This window comes from Coregonus lavaretus (genome assembly GCF_964263955.1).
Source record: "Coregonus lavaretus genome assembly, chromosome: 1".
NCBI lineage: Eukaryota > Metazoa > Chordata > Actinopteri > Salmoniformes > Salmonidae > Coregonus > Coregonus lavaretus.
The window spans coordinates 34,676,816-34,701,420 of record NC_139988.1 but is presented as its reverse complement, the minus strand read 5'-3'; the positions used below and the strand labels follow the sequence as shown (position 1 = coordinate 34,701,420).

The following is a 24,605-nucleotide window of genomic DNA, read 5'->3' as shown; positions in this document are numbered from 1 at the left end:
GGCAGATTTGTTCAGAATGAGGAAAGACACCTACATACCAAGTTTCAAGTCTAAGTCAAACGGACGGCGGATATGAGGGTTTAAGTGAGACTGCTTATAACAGCGCCACCTATAGGCCAATCAGTGCCTTTTTGACCAAGTTACTCATGGCCAAATTAGAAATATGTCAAGAAAAAAATTATCATAAGAATAACAATAGATTTCACAGCTTTGGTCTTTGTTTGTGATGAAGGATGTTTTACAGATATGTCTCTTTCTCTCCCTCTCTCTTTTCCTTCTCTCTCTCTCTCTCTCTCTCTCTCTCTCTCTCTCTCTCTCTCTCTCTCTCTTTTCCTTCTCTCTCTCTCTCTCAGGGAGGAGAAGAGTGAGCAGCTGCTGGACTGTAGACAGGAGCTGGACAATATGGAGACTGAGAACAAGAGGATTCAGCAAGAGGTACTGGACAAAACAAACCTAGCTACTACAGCACAGAGAAATATAGAACAGATTTCCAACTCAGCATTAGAAAGAAGAAACTAGTACAACATATAGCCCGACATAACACATTACCGTTCAACCCCAGAGCAGACTGAGACCTCACTAGTGTGGCACAGAATAGGTCAACACAGCTGAGTAATCACCGGGAGTCAATTACAGCTGATGTCAGAGTTCCCAGTCCACGTCACATTACACGACTTAGCACCAGCATGACTCCACTTAATACACTAATACACACAGTCTGCCTTGGACCAACATGTCTCTTCTGATCTCCAGCTACACACTTTTACACAGAAACTATGCACTGACCATGCTGCTGAGCTATGCTAGGCATCAGTCCAGCTTTACAAGCCTGCCACACAAAGCTGGCCCACCGACTACTAGACAAAAGCTCCACCTATAAGACATCATGTCACCAGTGGTGCCCTGACTGCTCTCAGGGTTATACAACACATCAAACCATCTCCACCACCTCCTATTGTAAATGCTTAATCATTAGGTTAATGCCCTTAACCAATTAGTGGCTGAGCTATCTATAGTTTGGCTAACTCCTTAGATGTAGGCAAAGATGTTCTTTTATTTATAGTCTTTGCTGTAAACATGATTTGCAGCGCTAGAAAGTAGGGACCACAGCAACAGCGTGGCAGAGGTGCTTGTTATTGTGTGTGTTGGGTCATTTCAAATCCCCCTTCCAGAGAACATTACTGGCTAATGACCCTATTGACTAAGGGGAGCTTTAGCCTTTCCCTGTGTATGACTGCCATGTGTGTGTACGTGCATGCGTTTACCTACTCAGTCTATGGTGTCTACCACCTGAGTGTGTGAATGTGTTTGTTTACCAATATGAATTATGCCTGTGTGCAATGCATGTACACAGAGTGTACAAAACATTAGGAGTACCTGCTCTTTCCATGACATAGACTGACTAGGTGAAAGCTATGATATTTTATTTATGTCACCTGTTAAATCCACTTCAATCAGTGTAGATGAAGGGGAGGAGACAGGTTGAAGAAGGATTTTTAAGCCTTGAGACATGGATTGTGTATGTGTGCCATTCAGAGGGTGAATGGGCAAGACAAAATATTTAAGTGCCTTTGAACGAGGTATGATAGTAGGTGCCAGGCGCATTGGTTTGTGTAAAGAACTGCAACGCTGCTGGGTTTTTCACGCTCAACGGTTTCCCGTGTGTATCAAGAATGGTTCACCACCCAGAGGATATCCAGCCAACTTAGGAAGCATTGGCGTCAACATGGGCCAGCATCTTTGTGGAATGCTTTCAACACCTTGTAGAGTCCGTGCCCCGACGAATTGAGGCTGTTCTGAGGGCAACATGGGTTGCAACTCAATATTAGAAAGGTGTTCTTTCGTTTTGTACACTCAGTGTATATAGTGGGAATGAGTCTGTGTGAAAACAAATATATTGTATGTGTGTGACACTGACATTAAATCTTTTGTTTGTTCCCTCCAGAGCCTGCAGTTGTTGTCAGACGCGCGTTCTGCCAGGGCCTATCGTGACGAGCTGGACGTTCTCAGAGAGAAGGCCATCAGAGTGGACAAGCTGGAAAGTGAAGTGGGACGCTACAAGGAGAGGCTCCATGACATTGAGTTCTATAAAGCTAGAGTAGAGGTACACCCAACAAACAAATAGCAGTTCAGCACCCAACAAGCTTGACCTGTCAATTAAGCATCCATTGGGTGGAACATAAATGTATTGACAATGTTTGTTGAATGTTGTGAGCCCTGTGAATTAGAAGTGATAGGGCTGTGGCTGATGTTGATCTGTACTGGGCCCTACAGGAGCTAAAGGAGGACAACCAGGTTCTGCTGGAGACCAAGGCCATGCTAGAGGACCAGCTAGAAGGAACCAGGACTCGGTCTGACAAACTCCATGAGCTGGAGAAAGAGAGCCTGCAGCTCAAATCCAAGATCCACGACATGGAAATGGTGAGGGAGAGATTGAGAATGAAAGTCTGTGTTTTGTGTGTGTGGGATTAAAGGTTAACAGACATGCTGGTATATTTGTATATTTTCTCTTTATGGAAACATTTTGTAGGTTCTCTCTGAATAAAATCCCATATACTGTGCTGAATAGGTTCTCACTGTAAAATACAATTTATGCTTGATCCAGTTATATGCGATCCAGAGGCTTGCAGAGGCCAAATCAAGCTACGTACTGCATTATCGTGCGCTTCCCAAATGTTGTACAATACGGAGGGCTCCATATAGCTCTGCATTGACATGATTGGTTGACGATATGTGGAGGCGGTACGTCATGTAAAAACACAAACTCCCTTCCTTGAAAACTTCCTTTACAACAGCTCAGCTCCACGAAGCGCAATAAGTATGAATGCCCTGACTTCTACAGAGGCCGCATCGCCGTAAATGCTGTACTGTCAATGCAAACGCCGGAATGACCTTAAATCGGCTTTAAGATTTAGTAACTGTATAGCCATCCTGACAGTACGTTGTGTGTTTGTCTGTCTGTGTGCATCAGGAGCGGGACATGGACAGGAAGCGTATTGAGGAGCTGCTAGAGGAGAACCTGGTGCTAGAGATGGCCCAGAAACAGAGCATGGACGAGTCTCTCCACCTGGGCTGGGAGCTGGAGCAGCTCTCCAAGACCCCTGATCTGACAGAGGGTGAGCAGCTTGGAGCAGCAGCCTACAGTAGGCCTACTGGGGCTCTGGCTCCAACCCCGGCCCTGGCCCACCATACACACACAACAGATTGGACAGGGTTTATTTACACATGATTAGCTCCTGTAATTAATATTTAATGAATCCAAGACCCAGATTAGCAACGGGCCTGGATTTGGAACAATGTTTATGGGTTTAACTGGTCTTGGATCAGGATAAACCCTGTGTGTTTCCTCAGTAACTACAGCGCTGATATAGATCTACATTAGGGATGTCCCATACTTCCTCTTCCCCTTTAGGAAGTTCCTCAACACTATAACAGAGCCTTTAGTATTCGGGTGCAGTATGTTGTTGTGTGTCTAACATAGTTGGTTTCATTGTGCAGTGCCTCAGATGTCTCTGGGCCACGAGGTGAATGAGCTGACGTCCAGCCGCCTGCTGAAGCTGGAGAAAGAGAACCAGGGCCTGCTGAAAACCGTGGAGGCGTTGAGGGGCTCTGCCAGCGAAGGTGCCCCTGCACGCCGCCTCAAGGCCGACAAGGAGAACCAGAGGCTCACCCAGAGGGTCAGAGCAGCTTTTACACTTGTCCCCTACGTCTTCACACTTGCTGCCTAAACATGTGCCCTCATCTGCCCACCCCACATTGGCTCTTTATTGCATCAACAACATAACAATGGCTGCCTGCTCTGTAACCCTACAGTACATTAGCATCTTTCTCCAGCCCCCTATATTTCACCCCAGGACTTGGCTTTCAGGACTCTTAGATCCATGACAACAGAGGGAGTTGAAAGAACTGAGTAAATCCTGAAGTCCATTTCCTATTATTTCTCAGACTTGACACTTGAAGGCCCCTCTCTAAGCTAACTCTCTCAGCTATTTTCAGATACTTAAACCTTCTCTGTGCTCTCCACATAAAATGCATGAAATGTGCATTTCTCAGGCAAAACTGAGTTAGGCAACAGCACTCTGTCTGTAACAGAGCCCATTTAAAAGTGAATCCAAGCAGGAGCTCTTGCACAATAACAGCCGTTTAACTGGCTGCCTGTAGACAGGCAATAAGAAGGCCATTTTGAGTTAAGCTGCTTTGACATAATTAAGTGCTTGTGAGTATATCTATGATATGATTAGTAATAATCAGCCTGCCTTTTGAAGAATTTACTCCACAAGTGTGGTGTGTATGTGTATACAGTGCCCTTGTAGTTGCTGTTGGTGCCACAGTGTTTGTGCGTTATGTGGTGTACAGGAAGGGGAGTGGGAGAGAATAGATAGAGGATGAAATGGCTGCAGTGAAAAGCTTTTATTTGTAGATAATTCAGCCCCCTGCCTTTCCCTTTGTAGAGGGTGTGAGTGAAGTGAGTGGTAACTATCTAGTGCAGTCAGACAAAGCAGCTACTGGAGGGGAGAGGAGACAACTGAGATTGGAGCCAGTGTTCATCGGAAGAGTTCTATATGGAGTCGCTTACGCATCTCTTTAATATAGGACATGCATCACAACTATTAGAGAAATATAAATAACAATGTCTGTGCATAAATTCAGTTTTACTTTGGCAAATCAGGAAATGAATTTGAGAACAATGGGTTCTTCAATTTAAGTGACCGGATTACAATGTAATTGAGTCCAATCGTGATGGGTAATGATGTGGTACTGCATACTGTCATTGTGTCTGTGATCTAAGTGACTGGGTGCCATGGTAACAGTGCATCCTCTGTGTGTGCCTGCAGCTGGAGCAGATGGAGAGTGAGCTGAACACAGACCGGGAGAGTCTGCACAGTGCAGAGAGCCTCAGCACCGACCTGATGAAGGAGAAGGCTCTGTTGGAGAAAACCCTGGAGACACTGAGAGAGAACTCAGATAGACAGGTACACAGGCATGCATGTCCATGCTCAAGACACAAGCAGCCCTTCATTTTAGGTGGGTCAAAGGACTGATTTGATGTTGTTCTGGTCTTGTTCCAAGAAACTCAAAATGACATTACAATTTAATCATTATGTATCTGGATTGAGTTTTCTTAGGAGAGAGCAGTATTTGTGCTTGCATTCTCCCAGTGAGTTTGAAGAGCTCTGTGTGGCTTGGGGGGTAATGAAAGCAGACAGAATCTAATGAGGCACCAGACACAGGGAGTTTAGATTGATGATGTTTACAGTAGAAGAACAGGGACACAAGCCAGATCTCTGGTGGACCTACACTACAGCGTTCAGAGCTAGGGCCAGGAGCTTTTCATGACCACTCGACCTGATTAGGAAAGATTCAGGACCCTAGGGTATTATTAGAACAAATAGTTTTTCATGGTCAAATAATCTCTGGGGCTCTGTTGATATTAACACCATATTGAAACATGACTGGAGTTGAAGCTGTCCCATACCGCCACTCAGACGTCCTCCATGTTCCAGGTGAAAGGCCTGGAGCAGGAGAACGAGCATCTGACCCAGACCGTCTCGTCGCTGAGGCAACGCTCCCAGGTGGGCGCTGAGGCGCGGGTCAAAGACGTGGAGAAGGAGAATCGCGTGCTACACGAGTCCATCCGGGAGACCAGCTCCAAGCTCAACAAGTTGGAGTTTGAGCACAAGCAGCTACGTAAGGACCTTGAGGTGTACAAGGAGAAGGGCGAGAGGGCGGAGGAGCTGGAGGTGGAGGCGCAGCGGCTGGAGAGGGAGAACGAGGCCCTGCAGAAACGAGTAGCCAGTCTGGGCATCGCCTGTGATAAGGTCTGCCCCTGCATGCATTGGTGGCTGTAAACTTCACTTATATTTGTCGGTGTACCTGGTGTCTATTGTGTGCCAAATTAGTCACTTATTTCTTACTTTGTTGTGCAGCTCCCATTGTATACAGTAGATGGGAGTTTGAATGAGGAAAAGTGCTTTATTGATAAATGTTCCCATATTCTCCCAAATCTTCAGGTGGTGTCTCTGGAGAAGGAGAACTCCGAGCTGGAGGCAGAGGGCCGTCGTTTAAAGAAGTTGGTGGACGGCCTGCGGAGCACATCCTTCCAGCTGGAGGCCCTGGAGAAGGAGAACTCCCAGCTGGACGAGGAGAACCTGCAGCTTCGCAGGGCTGCTGAGGTGCTCCGCTCGGCTGGGAACAAGGCGGCTCAGCTGGAGCTGGAAAACCGTGAGCTGGAGAGTGAGAGGAGCCAGCTGAAAAGGAGCCTGGAGCTGCTCAAGGCCTCCTCCAAGAAAACTGAGAGGCTCGAGGTGAGCAACCAGGGCCTGGATACAGAAAACCAGCGGCTGCAGAAGGCCCTGGAGAACAGCAGCCGCAAGATGCAGCAGCTGGAGGGGGAGCTGCAGGACGTGGAGCAGGAGAACCAGAGCCTGCAGAGGAGCCTGGAGGAACTGAAGATCTCCAGCAAACGTCTGGAGCAGCTGGAGCAGGAGAATAAGACTCTGGAGCAGGAGAGCTCTCAGCTGGAGAAGGACAAGAAGCAGCTGGAGAAGGACAACAAGAGGCTGAGACAGCAGGCGGAGATCAGGGACTCCAAGATGGACGAGGACAACCTGAGGATCAGCCACCTGGAGAAGGAGAATCGCTCCCTGGGCAAGGAGATGACCTCATTCAAGGACTCCTGCAACCGCCTCAAAGACCTGGAGAAGGCGAACAAGGAGCTGGTCAAACAGGCCACCATCGATAAGAAGACCCTGGTCACTCTGCGAGAGGTAATGATGTAGCTACTACCTTAGAAATGCATGGTGTAATGGTAGGAGATATATTGTTATGGTAATGCATTGGGTGAATGCCCATAGGACTTCAAATGTGCATTTAGAAGATTGATTAAAGGAAAACTCCACCCAAAACTATCTTTTGGTATTTGTTTCATTAGTCCATTGTTGATATAGTCCCAACATGTTTTGCATGTCAGCAATCAAGTTTTCAAGATGTATTTTGAAAGTAAGATATCTTGAAAACTTGATTGCTGACATGCAAAACATTTTGGGACTGACCTTTAGGTTCAGCTATAATCATTGCACCCGCATTATGCGAGAAGTAATAAAACCAGAGCACTATGCCAACACTTTTTCTCAAACTTGGAACTCCACTATGTTCCATTAAGGCCATTAAGATTGGATTATTCATGAATAAAGGATTAAGTTCTAGGGATTATGAATGTAGAAAGGGAAAGGAAAGGGGGTACCTAGTCAGTTGTACAACTGAATGCATTCAACTGAAATGTGTCTTCCGCATTTAACCCAACCGTGACTCTGGATTGGCGTTTGATGTTCCAGGAACTGGTGAGTGAGAAACTGCGGACTCAGCAGATGAACAATGACCTGGAGAAACTGACCCACGAGCTGGAGAAGATAGGCCTCAACAAGGAGAGGCTGCTGCAGGACGAGCAGAGCTCTGACGACGACAGGTAACACACACACACACCACTATGCTGCTGCTCAAAGGTACCCATCCCCCCATAAAGAATTCTAATCACATCAATGAAGGTTCATATTAGGCACTCTGCCAACAATACAGTGTCAAGACATTGAATTCTGTCCAGGAAAGATCCTTTGTCTTTTAATGATTGTGAATGTCCCTTATGTGCAGGTACAAGCTGCTGGAGTTCAAGCTAGAGTCCACTCTCAAGTCTTCTCTGGAGATCAAGGAGGAGAAGATAGCTGCCTTGGAAGCAAGACTGCAGGAGTCCTCCAACCTCAACCAACAACTGCGCCAGGAGCTCAAAACTGTTGAGTCCTAAAACAATACAGAACAGCAGCCCAGTGAAAATTCTGTACCAAAACATTATCCCAGAGAGGTTCTGTGTTATGCTTCTTTAACACATGACTCAGAGAAATGCTCAAATGCTTCTCAGAGGCAATTCATTATTTATTAATTCCTTTTTCATTGTGTTATCTATTCATGAGGCACCAGGAGCCTAGAAAACACAGAGAATAGTTTCCGCAGCATATGTTTAACTCTGTGACGAAAACTAGAACTCTTGCCGCTGGGGTGCCAGAACAGAGAACAGTGTTAGTAATGGAACTCATAGCATGGGCATATTTTGGGGGGTGGAGGTTTAACCATTTCACCTTTGACCTCTCCAGGTGAAGAAGAACTACGAGGCCCTGCGACAAAGGGAGGAGGAGGAGAGGATGGTGCAGAGCTCACCCCCCAGAGGAGGGGACAGGGAGGACTCTCAGGTGGTCAACAAGTGGGAGAAGGAGAGCCACGAGACCACCCGGGAACTGCTGAAGGTCAAAGACCGCCTCATCGAAGTGGAGAGGAACGTGAGTAAACTCCATCTAATCAACAACTCAAAACAAAAACAGCAATCTTAGATACAGTATGTGACAGTGATGTGTCACTGAAGTGTGAAGGGCCTCTGTATATAATTAATGCATGCGTGAATCTTGTGTGTCTCTCTGTCATTTTCAGAACGCCACCCTCCAGGCAGAGAAGCAGGCCCTGCATACCAACCTGAAGCAGCTGGAGACCCAGAGCAGTAACCTGCAGGCTCAGATTCTGGCTCTACAGAGACAGACTGCATCTCTACAGGAGAACAACACCACCCTACAGACCCAGAACGCCAAACTACAGGTAAGACCTGGTTCCCTCTGTTGCTCCTTCACTGCCGTTCCCATGCACCCTATACGTTGGCCTTGTCTACACTGCATCCATAGCCTATATTCAATCAATTTTATTTTATATAGCCCTTCTTACATCAGCTAATATCTCGAAGTGCTGTACAGAAACCCAGCCTAAAACCCCAAACAGCTAGTAATGCAGGTGTAGAAGCACGGTGGCTAGGAAAAACTCCCTAGAAAGGCGAAAACCTAGGAAGAAACCTAGAGAGGAACCAGGCTATGAGGGGTGGCCAGTCCTCTTCTGGCTGTGCCGGGTGGAGATTATAACAGAACCATGCCAAGATGTTCAAAAATGTTCATAAGTGACAAGCATGGTCAAATAATAATCAGGAATAAATCTCAGTTGGCTTTTCATAGCCGATCATTAAGAGTTGAAAACAGCAGGTCTGGGACAGGTAGTATTGTAGTCTCTCTCCACTCTGCCACATGGCTAGAGAGAATTCCCATCTCATAAGCCACATCTAACATTTGACCACTGATGTTTATCCAAATCAGACAAGGACATGCGATGTCTCAACCATCACTGTTTACTGGATGGACAGGCTGTCTGTGTACACAGTGCCCCCTATTGCTCAGAACTGACACCTACACCTATTCAAATTATTTGGTGTGGTTCTCACCCTGTTTTTTTTTCACATAACTGAATAATCTAATCCAATGCAATGCCTAGAAGGACATGACAAAAGCCTTGAATAAACAGATCTAGTTAAGGGCATTTCTGAGTAAATGAGTTCAGACAGCACAGATGTCCAATCAGATGTCTTGTTTCCCCTTTAGGTGGAGAACTCCACCCTGAACTCCCAGAGTGGTGCTCTCATGGCCCAAAATGCCCAGCTTGCGACACAGCAGTCCAGCATGGAGAACGAGAAGGAGGGGGCGGTGAGGGAGAGGGAGGACCTGAGGTCCACCTATGAGATGCTACTGAGGGACCATGAGAAGTTGGCTGCCCTGCATGAGAGGCAGGCCTCTGAGTATGAGGGCCTCATCGGCAAACACGGAGGCCTGAAAAGTGCCCACAAGAGCCTGGAATCACAGCACAGAGACCTGGAGGACAGGTGGGGTTTCTACTGGTGCTGTTATGTGCTTACAGTATACTGTAGCACAGCTGGCATCGATCACACACTTAACCACACACGGCCAAATACACATGCATGACAGTCTTACTATGCACTCAGTTCCACACTACCATTACACAGTACTCAAGTCAGAGACACATATACACACACAGCTGCCATCCACTAACTGGTGGTAATGTGTTGCAGGTATAACCAGCTGCTGAGGCAGAAGGATCAGCTGGAGGAGCTGGAGAAACAGCTGAAGGCACAGCAGGAGAAGATGCTGTCTGAGAACATGAGCCACGAGGCCACGGCTGTAGACTACTACAAACTGAAGGAGGAGAATGAAAGGTGAGTGTTTCAGGGACTGAGTTCTGTGTGTGTGTGTGTCTGTTTGTATGAGAGAGTGGAGGAGGGGAATTTGCCCTGAGGGTTACTTTGAGGTGCAAGGGAACATCCTTAAACTGTCAATCCAGGTGCAGAGAAATCTGTGCAAGAAGATCTTTAGAGAGAGAGGGAAAATAAAGTCTGCATGTTTTGAGTGGCAGTATGCAGACATTTTAAGTGGTTGCAATTAGAGAACTAACCATTTGGTTGTTATTTTCAAACTGAAATGTTAATAAGTGTGTTTTTCCCTCGTCTTGAAAGGTCAGTCCCTCAAACCACGGTTTGACATGTGACAGGGGCTATGAGTAAAGAATGTGCTGTTTAAAAACACATGATGACGTCTCTGTGTGTGTTTCTGTGTGTAGGCTGAACATGGCACACTGCCAGCTGGTGAAGGATAATGAGGGACTGCAGGTTGACCATAAGAACATGAAGAGCCAGATGAACGGTGCCAAGCTGGAACAGACCCGCCTGGAGGCGGAGTTCTCCAAACTCAAAGAGCAGTACCAGCAGCTGGACATCACCTCCACCAAGCTCACCAACCAGTGTGAGGTACGGTTACACTCCCCGCAGTCCCCCTTCACTCCCTCCCACTCACTAACCAGTGTGAGGTACTACAATATCTGTACCCCCTTCCCATAGACTGACCACTAGGTTGTAATTTTCATGTTCCACATATTTCCCAACTCTATCACAGTTAACTCTTGGTAAATGTAGTCATATGTTATGTAAGTGTTCAAAGCCGATATGTGGCCTCGGTCCAGACATGCTTATGTTTGCCTGACATCTGTCTGTTGGAAAGGAAGGCTGATAGAGTAGATGTGCCTGGGGACACACAGCTGGTTTCTCAATACCATGCTCTATGAGGCTTAACAAGTGTCTGACATGTATTCACCCACTGTGAAGGGAAGGCACAGCCCACGTGTAATACATACATACAACAATGTGAAAGAAACTTGGACACCATCCACGTTGCTCAATGAGTATTTCCCATTCAAAATGGAGGTAACAAAAATAGTATATTTCTCTCTCCCTAGTTGCTGAGTCAGTTGAAGGGAAACCTGGAGGAGGAGAACCGTCACCTGTTGGACCAGATCCAGACCCTGATGCTGCAGAACCGCTCCCTGCTAGAACAGACCATGGAGAGCAAGGACCTGTACCACGTAGAACAGAGACAGTACATGTGAGAGATGACCCCACTATTACGTTTTGCAACCCTGTAACCAGTGTTAACTTTAACATTTCAATAGGATAAATGTCCGTTTCTTGGCTATGTAGCTAGATGTCATTTGTGCCTGTCCCTAACTGGTCTTTCCGTCCTTCACAGTGACAAGCTGAACGTGTTGAGGAGACAGAAGGAGAAGCTGGAAGAGAAGATCATGGACCAGTACAAGTTCTACGACCCCTCACCTCCACGGAGGTAAGTAGCTTGGAGGAGTCCACTGCTGTCATTGTGGTTGGTGCTGTGACCATATATCAGCCTCTGTTATAGTAAACAGCTGACTGAGACAAAGCTGACACCCCCCACATGAAAATGAAATATATAACTGCAGTAGATTGCTGCAGTTGTCTGGTTATGGTTCATTCCATTGCCTAATCGACTGCCTTAGCTCGTGTGTGCCTAACCATTCAGTTCTGATTCATTTCCATGCCTTACTAAATGCATATGGTTGAAGTCTGAACCTAACCAACTCCTGCATATGGTTAAAATGTCTACCTAACGAAGAAGCTCTGGTTCATGTTTATGCCTAACCAACATCATCATAGCTGTCTCTGGTGAATTGGAAGGCTGTGGTTTACAAGAACTCCCCTGTTTCAATAAGGCACAAAATGGGAATACAAAAAAATTAATTCCCTTCATTTCAAAACATTGCCCCCCTTTTCGTGCCTACTGAACACTACCCAGAGTCAAATAATGTACCCCAAATTACAAACCCCTCCTACTCCCCCTCTCTCTCTCGTCTCAGACGAGGGAATTGGATCACCCTGAAGATGAAGAAGCTGATCAAGCCGAGGAGTCGGGAGCGGATGCGTTCCCTGACACTGACGCCCACACGCTCCGAGTCCAGCGAGGGCTTCCTGGGGCTTCCTCTGGACAGCCAGGACTCCTCCTCCATAGGCTCTGGCTCCAACTCCCTGGATGACACGCTGACACACAAGAGGAGCAGCAGTGAGTAGACACTCTCTCAGGCCTGCATGGAAAACACCCTACTGATCAGATCAATCAAGCCTTATTTGAAGTGCAATAAAACACATTAATATACTTCACAGTAAAATAGACACAATAGAAGGAAGTAATATAACTATATTTTAAGAGAGTCCGCTCCTGACCAGACAGTCTAGTACTAGGTCTTCCTCTCACTCAATATGTCCCTTCCTCTGACCAGAGGGACTAACACACAGGAAGAAGGACTAGATCACATATTAGCTAAATAAGACACGGGGAGCAGAGCACATGTTAATAAATACATGTGGGGTTACACACAGGAAATGCATGTTCAGGCAGAGACAGGTAATATGATGCACGCAGACAGAGAAACCGAAGTACACTGGGTCAGACAGGAAAGTACACGCTGACACAGACACTAGAACATGAGCAGGGGTCATTTGCAGACAGTGAGGTATGCAGGGCGGGAGACACCAGGACAGTAGCTGCTTGTTGCTGTGTGGTGGCTGGTTGTGTGGGCCTAATGCTTGCTGTGCTTGTTTTTCTCTCTCTGAACGATAGGGAAGAAAGACTCTCAGAGAGTGCAGCACTCCCATGTGCAGAGTAACCAGGGCAACCAAGGTTCCTCTAATGGTATGCTGAGAGGGGAGGGCTGGGCGGGGCTTGTAGTCGAGCTGTCCTGTCACTCAAGGCACGTCAACATGTCGTGACTCATCCTTCAGTCAATGGTCGCGTTCCCCTACTCAGATGTTGCATGCATCAACCAATGCTTGCGTGCCACGTCATCGACTGATAGATTGCTATAACATATGATGTGGTTAGCTGATACATAAAATACCTATCCAGGCGTTGTAAGATCTGGCAGGCGTCAGCAACGCCTGGGCAAAGGAACGCTCCCACATTCCATACCTATTAAACGGTGCAATGCATTATAGGTCACCTGTGCTCAATGCACCAGCTATATATATCTATCTATCTATACAGTACCAGTCAAAAGTTAGGACACACCTACTCATTCAAGGATTTTTCTTTATTTTTACTATTTTCTACATTGTAGAATAATAGTGAAGACATCAAAACTATGAAATAACACATATGGAATCATGTACAGTGAGGAGAAAAAAGTATTTGATCCCCTGCTGATTTTGTACGTTTGCCCACTGACAAAGACATGATCAGTCTATAATTTTATTGGTAGGTTTATTTGAACAGTGAGAGACAGAATAACAACAAAAAAATCCAGAAAAACGCATGTCAAAAATGTTATAAATTGATTTGCATTTTCATGAGGGAAATAAGTATTTGACCCCTCTGCAAAACATGACTTAGTACTTGGTGGCAAAACCCTTGTTGGCAATCACAGAGGTCAGACGTTTCTTGTAGTTGGCCACCAGGTTTGCACACATCTCAGGAGGGATTTTGTCCCACTCCTCTTTGCAGATCTTCTCCAAGTCATTAAGGTTTCGAGGCTGACGTTTGGCAACTCGAACCTTCAGCTCCCTCCACAGATTTTCTATAGGATTAAGGTCTGGAGACTGGCTAGGCCACTCCAGGACCTTAATGTGCTTCTTCTTGAGCCACTCCTTTGTTGCCTTGGCCGTGTGTTTTGGGTCATTGTCATGCTGGAATACCCATCCACGACCCATTTTCAATGCCCTGGGTGAGGGAAGGAGGTTCTCACCCAAGATTTGACGGTACATGGCCCCGTTCAATTGTCCCTTTGATGCGGTGAGGTTGTCCTGTCCCCTTAGCAGAAAAACACCCCCAAAGCATAATGTTTTCACCTCCATGTTTGACGGTGGGGATGGTGTTCTTGGGGTCATAGGCAGCATTCCTCCTCCTCCAAACATGGCGAATTTAGTTGATGCCAAAGAGCTCTATTTTGGTCTCATCTGACCACAACACTTTCACCCAGTTCTCCTCTGAATCAGTCAGATGTTCATTGGCAAACTTCAGACAGGTCTGTATATGTGCTTTCTTGAGCAGGGGGACCTTGCGGGCGCTGCAGGATTTCAGTCCTTCACGGCGTAGTGTGTTACCAATTGTTTTCTCGGTGACTATGGTCCCAGCTGCCTTGAGATCATTGACAAGATCCTCCCGTGTAGTTCTGGGCTGATTCCTCACCGTTCTCATGATCATTGCAACTCCACGATGTGAGATCTTGCATGGAGCCACAGGCCGAGGGAGATTGACATTTATTTTGTGTTTCTTCCATTTGCGAATAATCGCACCAACTGTTGTCACCTTCTCACCAAGCTGCTTGGCAATGGTCTTGTAGCCCATTCCAGCCTTGTGTAGGTCTACAATCTTGTCCCTGACATCCTTGGAGAGCTCTTTGTTCTTGGCCATGGTGGAGAGTTTGGAATCTGATTGATTGATTGATTGCTTCTGTGGACAGGTGTCTTTTATACAGGTAACAAACTGAGATTAGGAGCACTCCCTTTAAGAGTGTGCTCCTAATCTCAGATCATTACGTGTATAAAAGACACCTGGGAGCCAGAAATCTTTCTGATTGAGAGGGGGTCAAATACTTATTTCCCTCATTAAAATGCAAATCAATTTATAAAATTTATGACATGCGTTTCTCTGGATTATTTTGTTGTTATTCTGTCTCACTGTTCAAATAAACCTACCATTAAAATTATAGACTGATCATTTCTTTGTCAGTGGGCAAACGTACAAAATCAGCAGGGGAACAAATACTTTTTTCCCTCACTGTAGTAACCAAAAAAGTGTTAAACAAATCAAAATATATTTTAGATTGTAGATTCTTCAAAATAGCCACCCTGTGCCTTGATGACAGCTTTGTACACTCTTGGCATTCTCTCAACCAGCTTCAACTGGAATACTTTTCCAACAGTCTTGAAGGAGTTCCCACATATGCTGAGCACTTGTTGGCTGTTTTTCCTTCACTCTGATGTCCAACTCATCCCAAACCATCTCAATTGGGTTGAGGTCGGGTGATGCAGCACTCAATCACTCTCCTTCTTGGTCAAATAGCCCATACACAGCCTGGAGGTGTGTTTTGGGTCATTGTCCTGTTGAAAAACAAATGATAGTCCCACTAAGCGCAAACCAGATGGGATGGCGTATCGCTGCAGAATGCTGTGGTAGCCATGCTTGTTAAGTGTGCCTTGAATTCTAAATAAATCACAGACAGTGTCACCAGCAAAGCACCCTCACACCATCACAGCACCTCCTCCATGCTTCACGGTGGGAACCACACATGCGGAGATCATCCGTTCACCTACTCTGCATCTCACAAAGACACAGCGGTTGGAACCAAAAATCTCAAATTTGGACTCATCAGACCAAAGGACAGATTTCCACCGGTCTAATGTCCATTGCTCGTGTTTCTTGGCACAAGCAAGTGTATTCTTCTTATTGGTGTCCTTTAGTAATGGTTTCTTTGCAGCAATTTGACCATGAAGGCCTGATTCACGCAGTCTCCTCTGAACAGTTGATGTTGAGATGTGTCTGTTACTTGAACTCTGTGAAGCATTTATTTGGGCTGCAATCTGAAGTGCAGTTAACTCTAATGAACGTATCCTCTGCAGCAGAGGTAACTCTGGGTCTTCCTTTCCTGTGGCGGTCCTCATGAGAGCCAGTTTCATCATAGCGCTTGATGGTTTTTGCTACTGCACTTGAAGAAACTTTAAAAGTTATTGAACTTTTCCGGATTGACTGACCTTCATGTCTTAAAGTAATGATGGACTGTAATTTCTCTTTGCTTTTTGAGCTGTTCTTGCCATAATATGGACTTGGTGTTTTACCAAATAGGGCTATCTTCTGTATACCACCCCTACCTTGTCACAACACAACTGATTGGCTCAAACGCATTAAGAAGAAAATAAATTCCACAAATTAACTTTTAAGAAGGCACACCTGTTAATTGAAATGCATTCCAGGTGACTACCTTATGAAGCTGGTTGAGAGAATGCCAAGAGTGTGCAAAGCTAGCATTAAGGCAAAGGGTGGCTACTTTGAAGAATCTCAAATCGAAAATATATTTGTTTAACACTTTTTTGGTTACTACATGATTCCATGTGTTATTTCATAGTTTTGATGTCTTCACTAATATTCTACAATGTAGAAAATAGCAAAAATAAAGAAAAACCTTGGAATGAGTAGGTGTGTCCAAACTTTTGACGTGTGCGTGCATGCGCACACAGTGTCTTGCGAAAGTATTCACCCCCCTTGGCATTTTTCCTATTTTGTTGCCTTACAATCTGGAATTAAAATGGATTTTTGGGGGATTTGTATCATTTGATTTACACAACATGCCTACCACTTTGAAGATGCAAAATATGTTTTCTTGTGAAACAAACAAGAAATAAGACAATAAAACAGAAAACTTGAGCCTACATAACTATTCACCCCCCGAAAGTCAATACTTTGTAGAGCCACCTTTTGCAGCAATTACAGCTGCAAGTCTCTTGGGGTATGTCTCTATAAGCTTGGCACATCTAGCCACTGGGATTTTTGCCCATTCTTCAAGGCAAAACTGCTCCAGCTCCTTCAAATTGGATGGGTTCCACTGGTGTACAGCAATCTTTAATCATACCACAGAATCGCAATTGGATTGAGGTCTGGGCTTTGACTATTCCAAGACATTTAAATGTTTCTCCTTAAACCACTCTAGTGTTGCTTTAGCAGTATGCTTAGGGTCATTGTCCTGCTGGAAGGTGAACCTCTGTCCCAGTCTCAAATCTCTGGAAGACTGAAACAGGTTTCCCTCAATTTCCCTGTATTTAGCGCCATCCATCATTCCTTCAATTCTGACCAGTTTCCCAGTCCCTGCCGATGAAAAACATCCCCACAGCGTGATGCTGCCACCACCATGCTTCACTGTGGGGATGGTGTTCTCGGGGTGATGAGAGGTGTTCGGTTTGCGCCAGACATATCGTTTTTCTTGATGGCCAAAAAGCTCAATTTTAGTCTCATCTGACCAGAGTACCTTCTTCCATATGTTTGGGGAGTCTCCCACATGCCTTTTGGCGAACACCAAATGTGATTGCTTATTTTTTTATTTAAGCAATGCCTTTTTTCTTGCCACTCTTCCGTAAAGCCCAGCTCTGTGGATTGTTCGGCTTAAAGTGGTCCTATGAACAGATATTCCAATCTCCGCTGTGGAGCTTTGCAGCTCCTTCAGGGTTATCTTTGGTATTTTTGTTGCCTCTCTGATTAATGCCCTCCTTGCCTGGTCTGTGAGTTTTGGTGGGCGGCCCTCTCTTGGCAGGTTTGTTGTGGTGCCATATTCTTTAAATTTTTTAATAATGGATTTAATGGTGCTCCGTGGGATGTTCAAAGTTTCTGATATTTTTTTATAACCCAACCCTGATCTGTACTTCTCCACAACTTTGTCCCTGACCTGTTTGGAGAGCTCCTTGGTCTTCATGGTGCCGCTTGTTTGCTGGTGCCCCTTATTTAGTAGTGTGGCAGACTCTGGGGCCTTTCAGAACAGGCGTGTATATATCTATATATCTGAGATGATGTGACAGATCATGTGACACTTAGATTGCACACAGGTGGACTTTATTTAACTAATTATGTGACTTCTGAAAGTGATTGGTTGCACCAGATCTTATTTAGGGGCTTCATAGCAAAGGGGGTGAATACATATGCATGCACCACTTTTCCGATATTAATTTTTTAGAATTATTTGAAACAAGTAATTTTTTTCATTTCACTTAACCAATTTGGACTATTTTGTGTATGTCTATTACATGAAATCCAAATAAAAATCAATTTAAATTACCGGTTGTAATGCAACAAAATAGGAAAAACGCCAAGGGGGATGAATACTTTTGCAAGGCACTGTGTGTTTGTGTATGTGTATATACAGTGGAGAGAACAAGTATTTGATACACTGCCGATTTTGCAGGTTTTCCTACTTACAAAGCATGTAGAGGTCTGTAATTTTTATCTTAGGTACACTTCAATTGTGAGAGACGGAATCTAAAACAAAAATCCAGAAAATCACATTGTATGATTTTTAAATAATTAATTTGCATTTTATTGCATGACATAAGTATTTGATACATCAGAAAAGCAGAACTTAATATTTGGTACAGAAACCTTTGTTTGCAATTACAGAGATCATACGTTTCCTGTAGTTCTTGAAGGTAGGCCTTGAAACATATCCACAGGTACACCTCCAATTGACTCAAATGATGTCAATTAGCCTATCAGAAGCTTCTAAAGCCATGACATCATTTTCTGGAATTTTCCAAGCTGTTTAAAGGCACAGTCAACTTAGTGTATGTAAACTTCTGACCCACTGGAATTGTGATACAGTGAATTATAAGTGAAATAATCTGTCTGTAAACAATTGTTGGAAAAATTACTTGTGTCATGCACAAAGTAGATGTCCTAACCGACTTGCCAAAACTATAGTTTGTTAACAAGAAATGTGTGGGGTGGTTGAAAAACGAGTTTTAATGATTGCAACCTAAGTGTATGTAAACTTCTGACTTCAACTGTATGTATGTATGTGTATATATATATGTGTGTATATATATATATATATATATATGTGTGTGTGTGTGTGTGTGTGTGTGTGTGTATATATATATATATATATATATATATATATATATATATATATATATATATATATATATATATATATATATATACACACACACACAACATACAGATGCACACAAACATCAACATCAACAGACCCACCTGTTCTCACCTCTATCTCCAGTGCCTGCACTACTCTCTGCCACATCCTCAAATCACACAATTTTCTTCCTTTCCGTCGTCCACATTCTTTCAATATTTAGATTATGAAGCATATGATTTTTCCATTGACTTAACGATGGATGATTGGTTGATTTCCGGTTAAGTATACGCTTTTTCAAGATAATTGACGAAAAAAGTATCGTCCAACCCATCAGTTATCTCACTGCCCCCTCATATGACATGTCTTGAAATATGCAGAAGTAAATTTACATTGTAATACTTCTGACAATACTTTTTAGCTATACTAAAGACAACCTTTTATGTAACCACATTTGTTTTGTCTTTTAATCGCTATACTAAAGAACCTTTTATGTAACACACACACACACACAATATGACAAATGTCTATAAAAGTTTCGCCTTTAAATTTCTGTAAAATGTAGACAGTCTATAGAACACACGGAGGTTTCTGTGGAGCTGGAAATCTAAAATGGTGTCTCCTGTACAGTCCCAGAATCTACTCTGTTTCTTGCATTAGTAATGGGATCCCTGTGGACATTCCTTCCACTGCAGTGCCGTTCCCCTGGTCTCACTGTTATACCCTCTTAATTGCACCCTTTAATAAACGTCACCCTATGTGTGGTGTTCTGTGTGTTTGTAGTATCTGCTGGCAGCCTGTTGTCTTCGATGTGGCAAACCTCTTTACAGCCATCCCACTTTGCTGTGTGCGTGGCGTTTTGTGTATGAATGTGTTTGAACAGTGAGTGAGCGTTAAAGTGTGTCACTGCATTTGCCCCAATATTTATGTAACACTCTGTGTTTGTTTTATTACCAGTTGAGTCTTCAGGGCGGTACACTGGTTCCCTCCTGGTTCTCAGCGTTAACATCCATCTGTTTTTCCCCTCCTTTCTTTTCCCCCTCCTTTCTTTTCCTCTCCATCTCCCCTGGTCTTTCTGTTTCTCCCCTCTCTGCTTTGGCTGTAAACTGACAGCTCTGAAAAGGTTGCCCTTTATGAGGAACAAATCGAAGGAGAAAGACAAAGCGAAGGCCATCTACCGCCGGTCCATGTGTAAGACCTCCGATAGCCTGGCGTCATACCACCTCCCTCCCTTCACCTCCTCTGGCCTGCGCCTGCCTGCTTCCCTCACCTAGCTTCTCTTCTCATAGCTTCTAGCTGGTTTCTTTCCTTCCTTTCTAGGAATAAACAAAACTGAAATACACTAATTTATCACCAATAGTAGATACATATATCTTAACAACTCATTTTGTTGGGTTACATTTGTGTACAGTCGAAGTAATGACATACAAGAACTAACAAATGTAGATATTAGTTCAAACTAACGCTCTTCAATGATTAACAACACTAATGTGAGGTAATGTGAGTGGTAGTAGTGGTGTTCTGTGAACTGTAGTTCTCTTTCTGTATTTTTTTTCACTGTAGTTTTGTGTTGTATCTGTAGATGCGCTCTAGGTTAGTTTTAGTCTAGGTTATAATTTTTGGGGGGGGAACTCAATCGGGTCTCAACTTACTGTTGCGAGTTAGAATAGTAGAATTCACAAGGTGCAATTTCAAAAATTTGGTTGTGCATCAGCAGTTTTCTTGTTATGTCAGTCACTGATAGTCAGTCAATTAGCCCATGTCAGCAAAAAAAGTTTTTATCGCTATTTAACGCCCAGCTATCTAAACTTGTTATCATGGTCGAATTACCGGCCGGGGGGGCCCCATTGATTTTGTTAGTCAGTCTCACTCAGATATCAAATTAAAAACTTCAAACATTTTTCTCCACCCTATGGCAAAATGTGTAGAATTATATGATATTAGTTATAAAATTGCAAAATCTTCTCTTCGCCCAATGGCAAAATGTGTACAATTGCAGCAAACTTGGTTGAAAACTGCACCATTTTCTCTACACCCCATGGCAAAATGTGTGGAATTGCACAAAATTTACTCTAAAACTTAAACATTTTCTCTCCGCTGTCAAGAGGGGGGCCACTAAAATGTCTTGCTCGCAATGTGGGCAACTGCGGCCCCTCATGATGAGTTCAGATTTTTTGTGGCCCCCACCCTCATCAAAGTTGCCCATTCCTGGTCTAGGTCTAGTCCATGTATATGTGACAGTGCAGTCGGGCGGTACCGTATGCCATTCCACTGTTCTCTACTGTACTGTATAGTGTGGTGTGGTCTGTGGATGTGTGTGGCCTGCACTGTGTGACTCCCCATCCCATCTATATATCTCTGCCTGAAGTGTGAGCGCAGCCTGCCATCTCACTCACTCGTCTCTCACTACAGCGCTGCTGCAGGCATGACTTAGCAGAACTGCACTGCGCTCTCTCTCTGTCTCTCTCGCCACCTCTCACTCACAGCCACCATGTAGGAATTGAAATAGAGCCTTCCAGTGCTTTTTTTCTCTTTCTCTATATAGCTTTCGCTCTTTTTCCCTTTTTTCTTTCTTACCTTCCCTGCCTTTTTTATCTGTCACTCTCTGCTATTTTTTCGGAGTCTTTTTCAGTTTGGCTGCATTTCAGCTCTTGTGCATGCCTTGCCGACATGGGCTTGCACACACTGACAGTGGCACATCTCTGAATGCTGCTGCTCAGACTCTTAGCAGCCACTGCATGCTTAGCCTAGCCTAGCGCTGCTCCCTGTGCCCTCCCACTAGGGCCACCACATAAGCTAAGGAGGTATCGGCTAATTCATCTTCATCTCCAACCCAGCCATGAACGACCTGCTGCAGACCATTGCCGTGGCAGGGGGCCAGTGGGCGGGCAGCACAGAGAACCTGGAAGGGCCCGTGGAGGCCAACGGGGGCAGCAGTAGTCGGCGCATGAAGGAGCTGGGCTCCATGGCCTACTCCACCAACGCTATCAACTACACCACCCTCACCCTGCCCTCTGGCAACAGGGCCAAGAGCAGCCTGAAGATCAAAGGTAGAGACTACAGGACCACTAGTCGACCCCCCCCCCCCCTCCTTCTGTGTGGTGATGTGGTGAACTATCATCTAGGATGTGTATTTACTACCGGTCTTACTGTGTTTCAGAATTAAGTCATTGTTTAGTCCATTGTAAATGTATTTTTTTCTTTCATCATTTCCATTTTTCCCTTGTGATTTTGACACCTGTGAATGCCTACCATCATACTCTAGATTTCAGAAGATTGGCTGCCACATACTTTGCTTCCCTCATAAGCCCTATTCTCCTGTAGTCTCTCCATCCCTCCAGCCATAACTCATATTTCCACATCTCTTTGTCTCCTCCAGACAACGCTTCCTGTGAAGACGTTCCAGCATCCTCAGACGACCCCATTGGGGTCAGAGGTCAAGGTAAGAGAACTGTTGACCTTTAGGATAAACTCCCATTAGTATTATTTAACCACAGTGCTTTACACCAGTTTATTACTGGGAGACAAAAGAATAAAATATCAAATGGCAAAAAATAGGCAACAATAAGTGTAAATGTCGTGCCACTAGAAGCTTGGTCCATATCTCTACATTTCAGTTTGCTACCATTAGAGCAGGGTTCTATAACCCTGTTCCTGGAGAGATACCCTCCTGTAGGTTTTTGCTCCATTCCAGTTGTAACTAACCTGATGCAGCTGATCAACCAGCTAATTATTAAAATCAGGTGCTAGATTAGGGTTGGAGGGAAAACCTACAGGACGGTACCGCTCCAGGAACAGGGTTGTAGAGCCCTGCATTAGAGTAGATCTGCCTAAATTACTAGATTTGGCATGCTATCATTAACAGTAAACTCTGCCTAACAAATGGTCTTAAGCAGCATTCCTCCATTAGCTAGTAGATCAGGCTGTCTGCCTACTCCATTCTCCAACTTACACACACATATCACAATTGGTGTCCATTATCTAAATTTTCTGTGCACTCTTGGCTAGCTAAAATGTCCTCCCACTATCATGTACATTGTGTTATACAGTAATGTACCTATTTTTATTATTGCATGAACTTTACGAGAACTGTCTGTTTTATTGCACTTTGTTACAATGTTCTGTAATGTTGGTGAGTTAGCTAATATAATGGCAGATAGCCTAGTACAATGCATTATTTCCTAAAGTGAGCAAAACTACCAGTAGCTCAGTATAAGTGAACTGCACCACTGTAGCCCAGTGGAGTGTATAACATCTGTGGGAGCAGGTTAACCCAGTTAGCTGTGTGTGTTGAATGTGCCAGGCCTACAGGTCTTTAGCAGTGCTCAGGCTCTGTCGCCCTCTGCCCTCTACCCATCCACTATGTGCAGAGTCCCCTGTAGCATCTGTTGTAAGTGACACACCTGTGTACATCTGTCTAAGACCACTAACAGTGCCACTTTACTCAAGACTGCTACTGCTATCAATGATTACCTGCTGACATCACTTCCCCAATACTACTACTGTACCAACCACACCAAACCTGAACCAACTTGAAGACCACTAATAACAGCAACAACGTATCAATTTGCATCCCACACATTCACATACAGCCCACCTATCTTTTGGTACATTCCTCTGCCCCGGGTCTCCTCCTCTCCTACTCCTCTCAATTACCTGAGCCCCTCCCGTGTTGGCCTCTGGGTCATGTCAATCACAAGGCCCCTCTTTCCTCCAATCAGGTTTTACAATAGGTTTTTCCTCGTGAATGATTCCTCCCTTCGAGTTTGTGTGCCCCTCCCCTCTCCACTCCCTTTGTGTGATTGGGCATGTTGTTGGAGTTGCATGGCACCGTGCCACCCCTCCTGCCTGCATACACCATCTGCTGCCCCGTGTGACGTGTCCTCTCAATCTGTGTGCCCTCTTATCCCTATCCAGACTCCAGACCCTCCAGCCTCCATAGTATCAAGACCATCAGTAGTAATAGCAATAATAACTCCCACTCCTCTCCGCTCGAGGCCAAAGGTACAGTCACACCACTAACCAGAACACCCCTTCTCTCCCACGCTCCTGCATACGACACCTCCTTCATTGTACTCTCTCTTGATTCTCACACACACATACACACACAATAGATAAAAAGAGAGAGAGAAAAAACCTACAGAACCCTTTTGTAATCTATTAACATTGATACGGTAACTCTTTTCGGAATGGCTTCCCCTCTCTATCTGAGATATGTTCTGGAAGGGTCCAGGCTAGGTTCTTGCATATTTTTTATTTATTTGCGTTGTCACAAAAAAGCAGGTTTCTGAGCTATGCTGGTTTATATCCAGAGTCTGTCATCACCTTGGGGTGATACTTGTATGTTAGTACCTGAGTTAGTCATACACTGTTAGAGCAGAACTCACCTACAGTAGTGTGTTTCTCTTCAGGCACGTTGAATGGAAACCTCAGCAGGCCCCACAGTGAGAGCAGTGGGGAGTTCAGCCTCAGTCTGGACCAGGAGGAGTGGTCCAGTGGGAGCAGCCCTGTCCAGCACCTCCTGTCCCGCTCCTCTCACCAGAGCCCCATGCTGCTGCGGAGGTCCCTGGACCCCCAGGCCACACAGGCCAAGAAGAAGAATGGCAGCGCCAGCGAGGTGGTCTCTCTACAGCAGTTCCTAGAGGAGAGCATCGACCCTGCAGAGGTGACAGCCTGGAACACACAGGAACACTAGATTAAGACTTTAATATACTATTTTTTAGATAGGAGTACTGTTTTATTCA

General features: G+C 44.8%; 1 protein-coding gene across 1 annotated transcript in view; it reads left to right on the top strand.

Annotated features, from left to right (window-relative positions):
• Positions 1 to 24,605, top strand: part of LOC311132190 (girdin-like) — a gene marked incomplete at its 3' end in the record, with an annotated part of 83,654 nt that overhangs the window by 57,971 nt on the left and 1,078 nt on the right. The window contains exons 9-31 of the mRNA XM_084165410.1: positions 354 to 435; positions 1,946 to 2,104; positions 2,275 to 2,421; positions 2,972 to 3,116; positions 3,499 to 3,677; positions 4,836 to 4,973; positions 5,505 to 5,819; positions 6,012 to 6,767; positions 7,335 to 7,465; positions 7,648 to 7,786; positions 8,145 to 8,327; positions 8,476 to 8,637; positions 9,462 to 9,739; positions 9,947 to 10,090; positions 10,492 to 10,678; positions 11,164 to 11,309; positions 11,454 to 11,546; positions 12,094 to 12,296; positions 19,975 to 20,052; positions 21,699 to 21,911; positions 22,241 to 22,303; positions 23,779 to 23,865; positions 24,273 to 24,526. Of these exons, the coding sequence (XP_084021536.1) occupies positions 354 to 435; positions 1,946 to 2,104; positions 2,275 to 2,421; positions 2,972 to 3,116; positions 3,499 to 3,677; positions 4,836 to 4,973; positions 5,505 to 5,819; positions 6,012 to 6,767; positions 7,335 to 7,465; positions 7,648 to 7,786; positions 8,145 to 8,327; positions 8,476 to 8,637; positions 9,462 to 9,739; positions 9,947 to 10,090; positions 10,492 to 10,678; positions 11,164 to 11,309; positions 11,454 to 11,546; positions 12,094 to 12,296; positions 19,975 to 20,052; positions 21,699 to 21,911; positions 22,241 to 22,303; positions 23,779 to 23,865; positions 24,273 to 24,526 (4,282 nt within the window). The remainder of the gene's footprint in view (positions 1 to 353; positions 436 to 1,945; positions 2,105 to 2,274; positions 2,422 to 2,971; positions 3,117 to 3,498; positions 3,678 to 4,835; positions 4,974 to 5,504; positions 5,820 to 6,011; positions 6,768 to 7,334; positions 7,466 to 7,647; positions 7,787 to 8,144; positions 8,328 to 8,475; positions 8,638 to 9,461; positions 9,740 to 9,946; positions 10,091 to 10,491; positions 10,679 to 11,163; positions 11,310 to 11,453; positions 11,547 to 12,093; positions 12,297 to 19,974; positions 20,053 to 21,698; positions 21,912 to 22,240; positions 22,304 to 23,778; positions 23,866 to 24,272; positions 24,527 to 24,605) is intronic.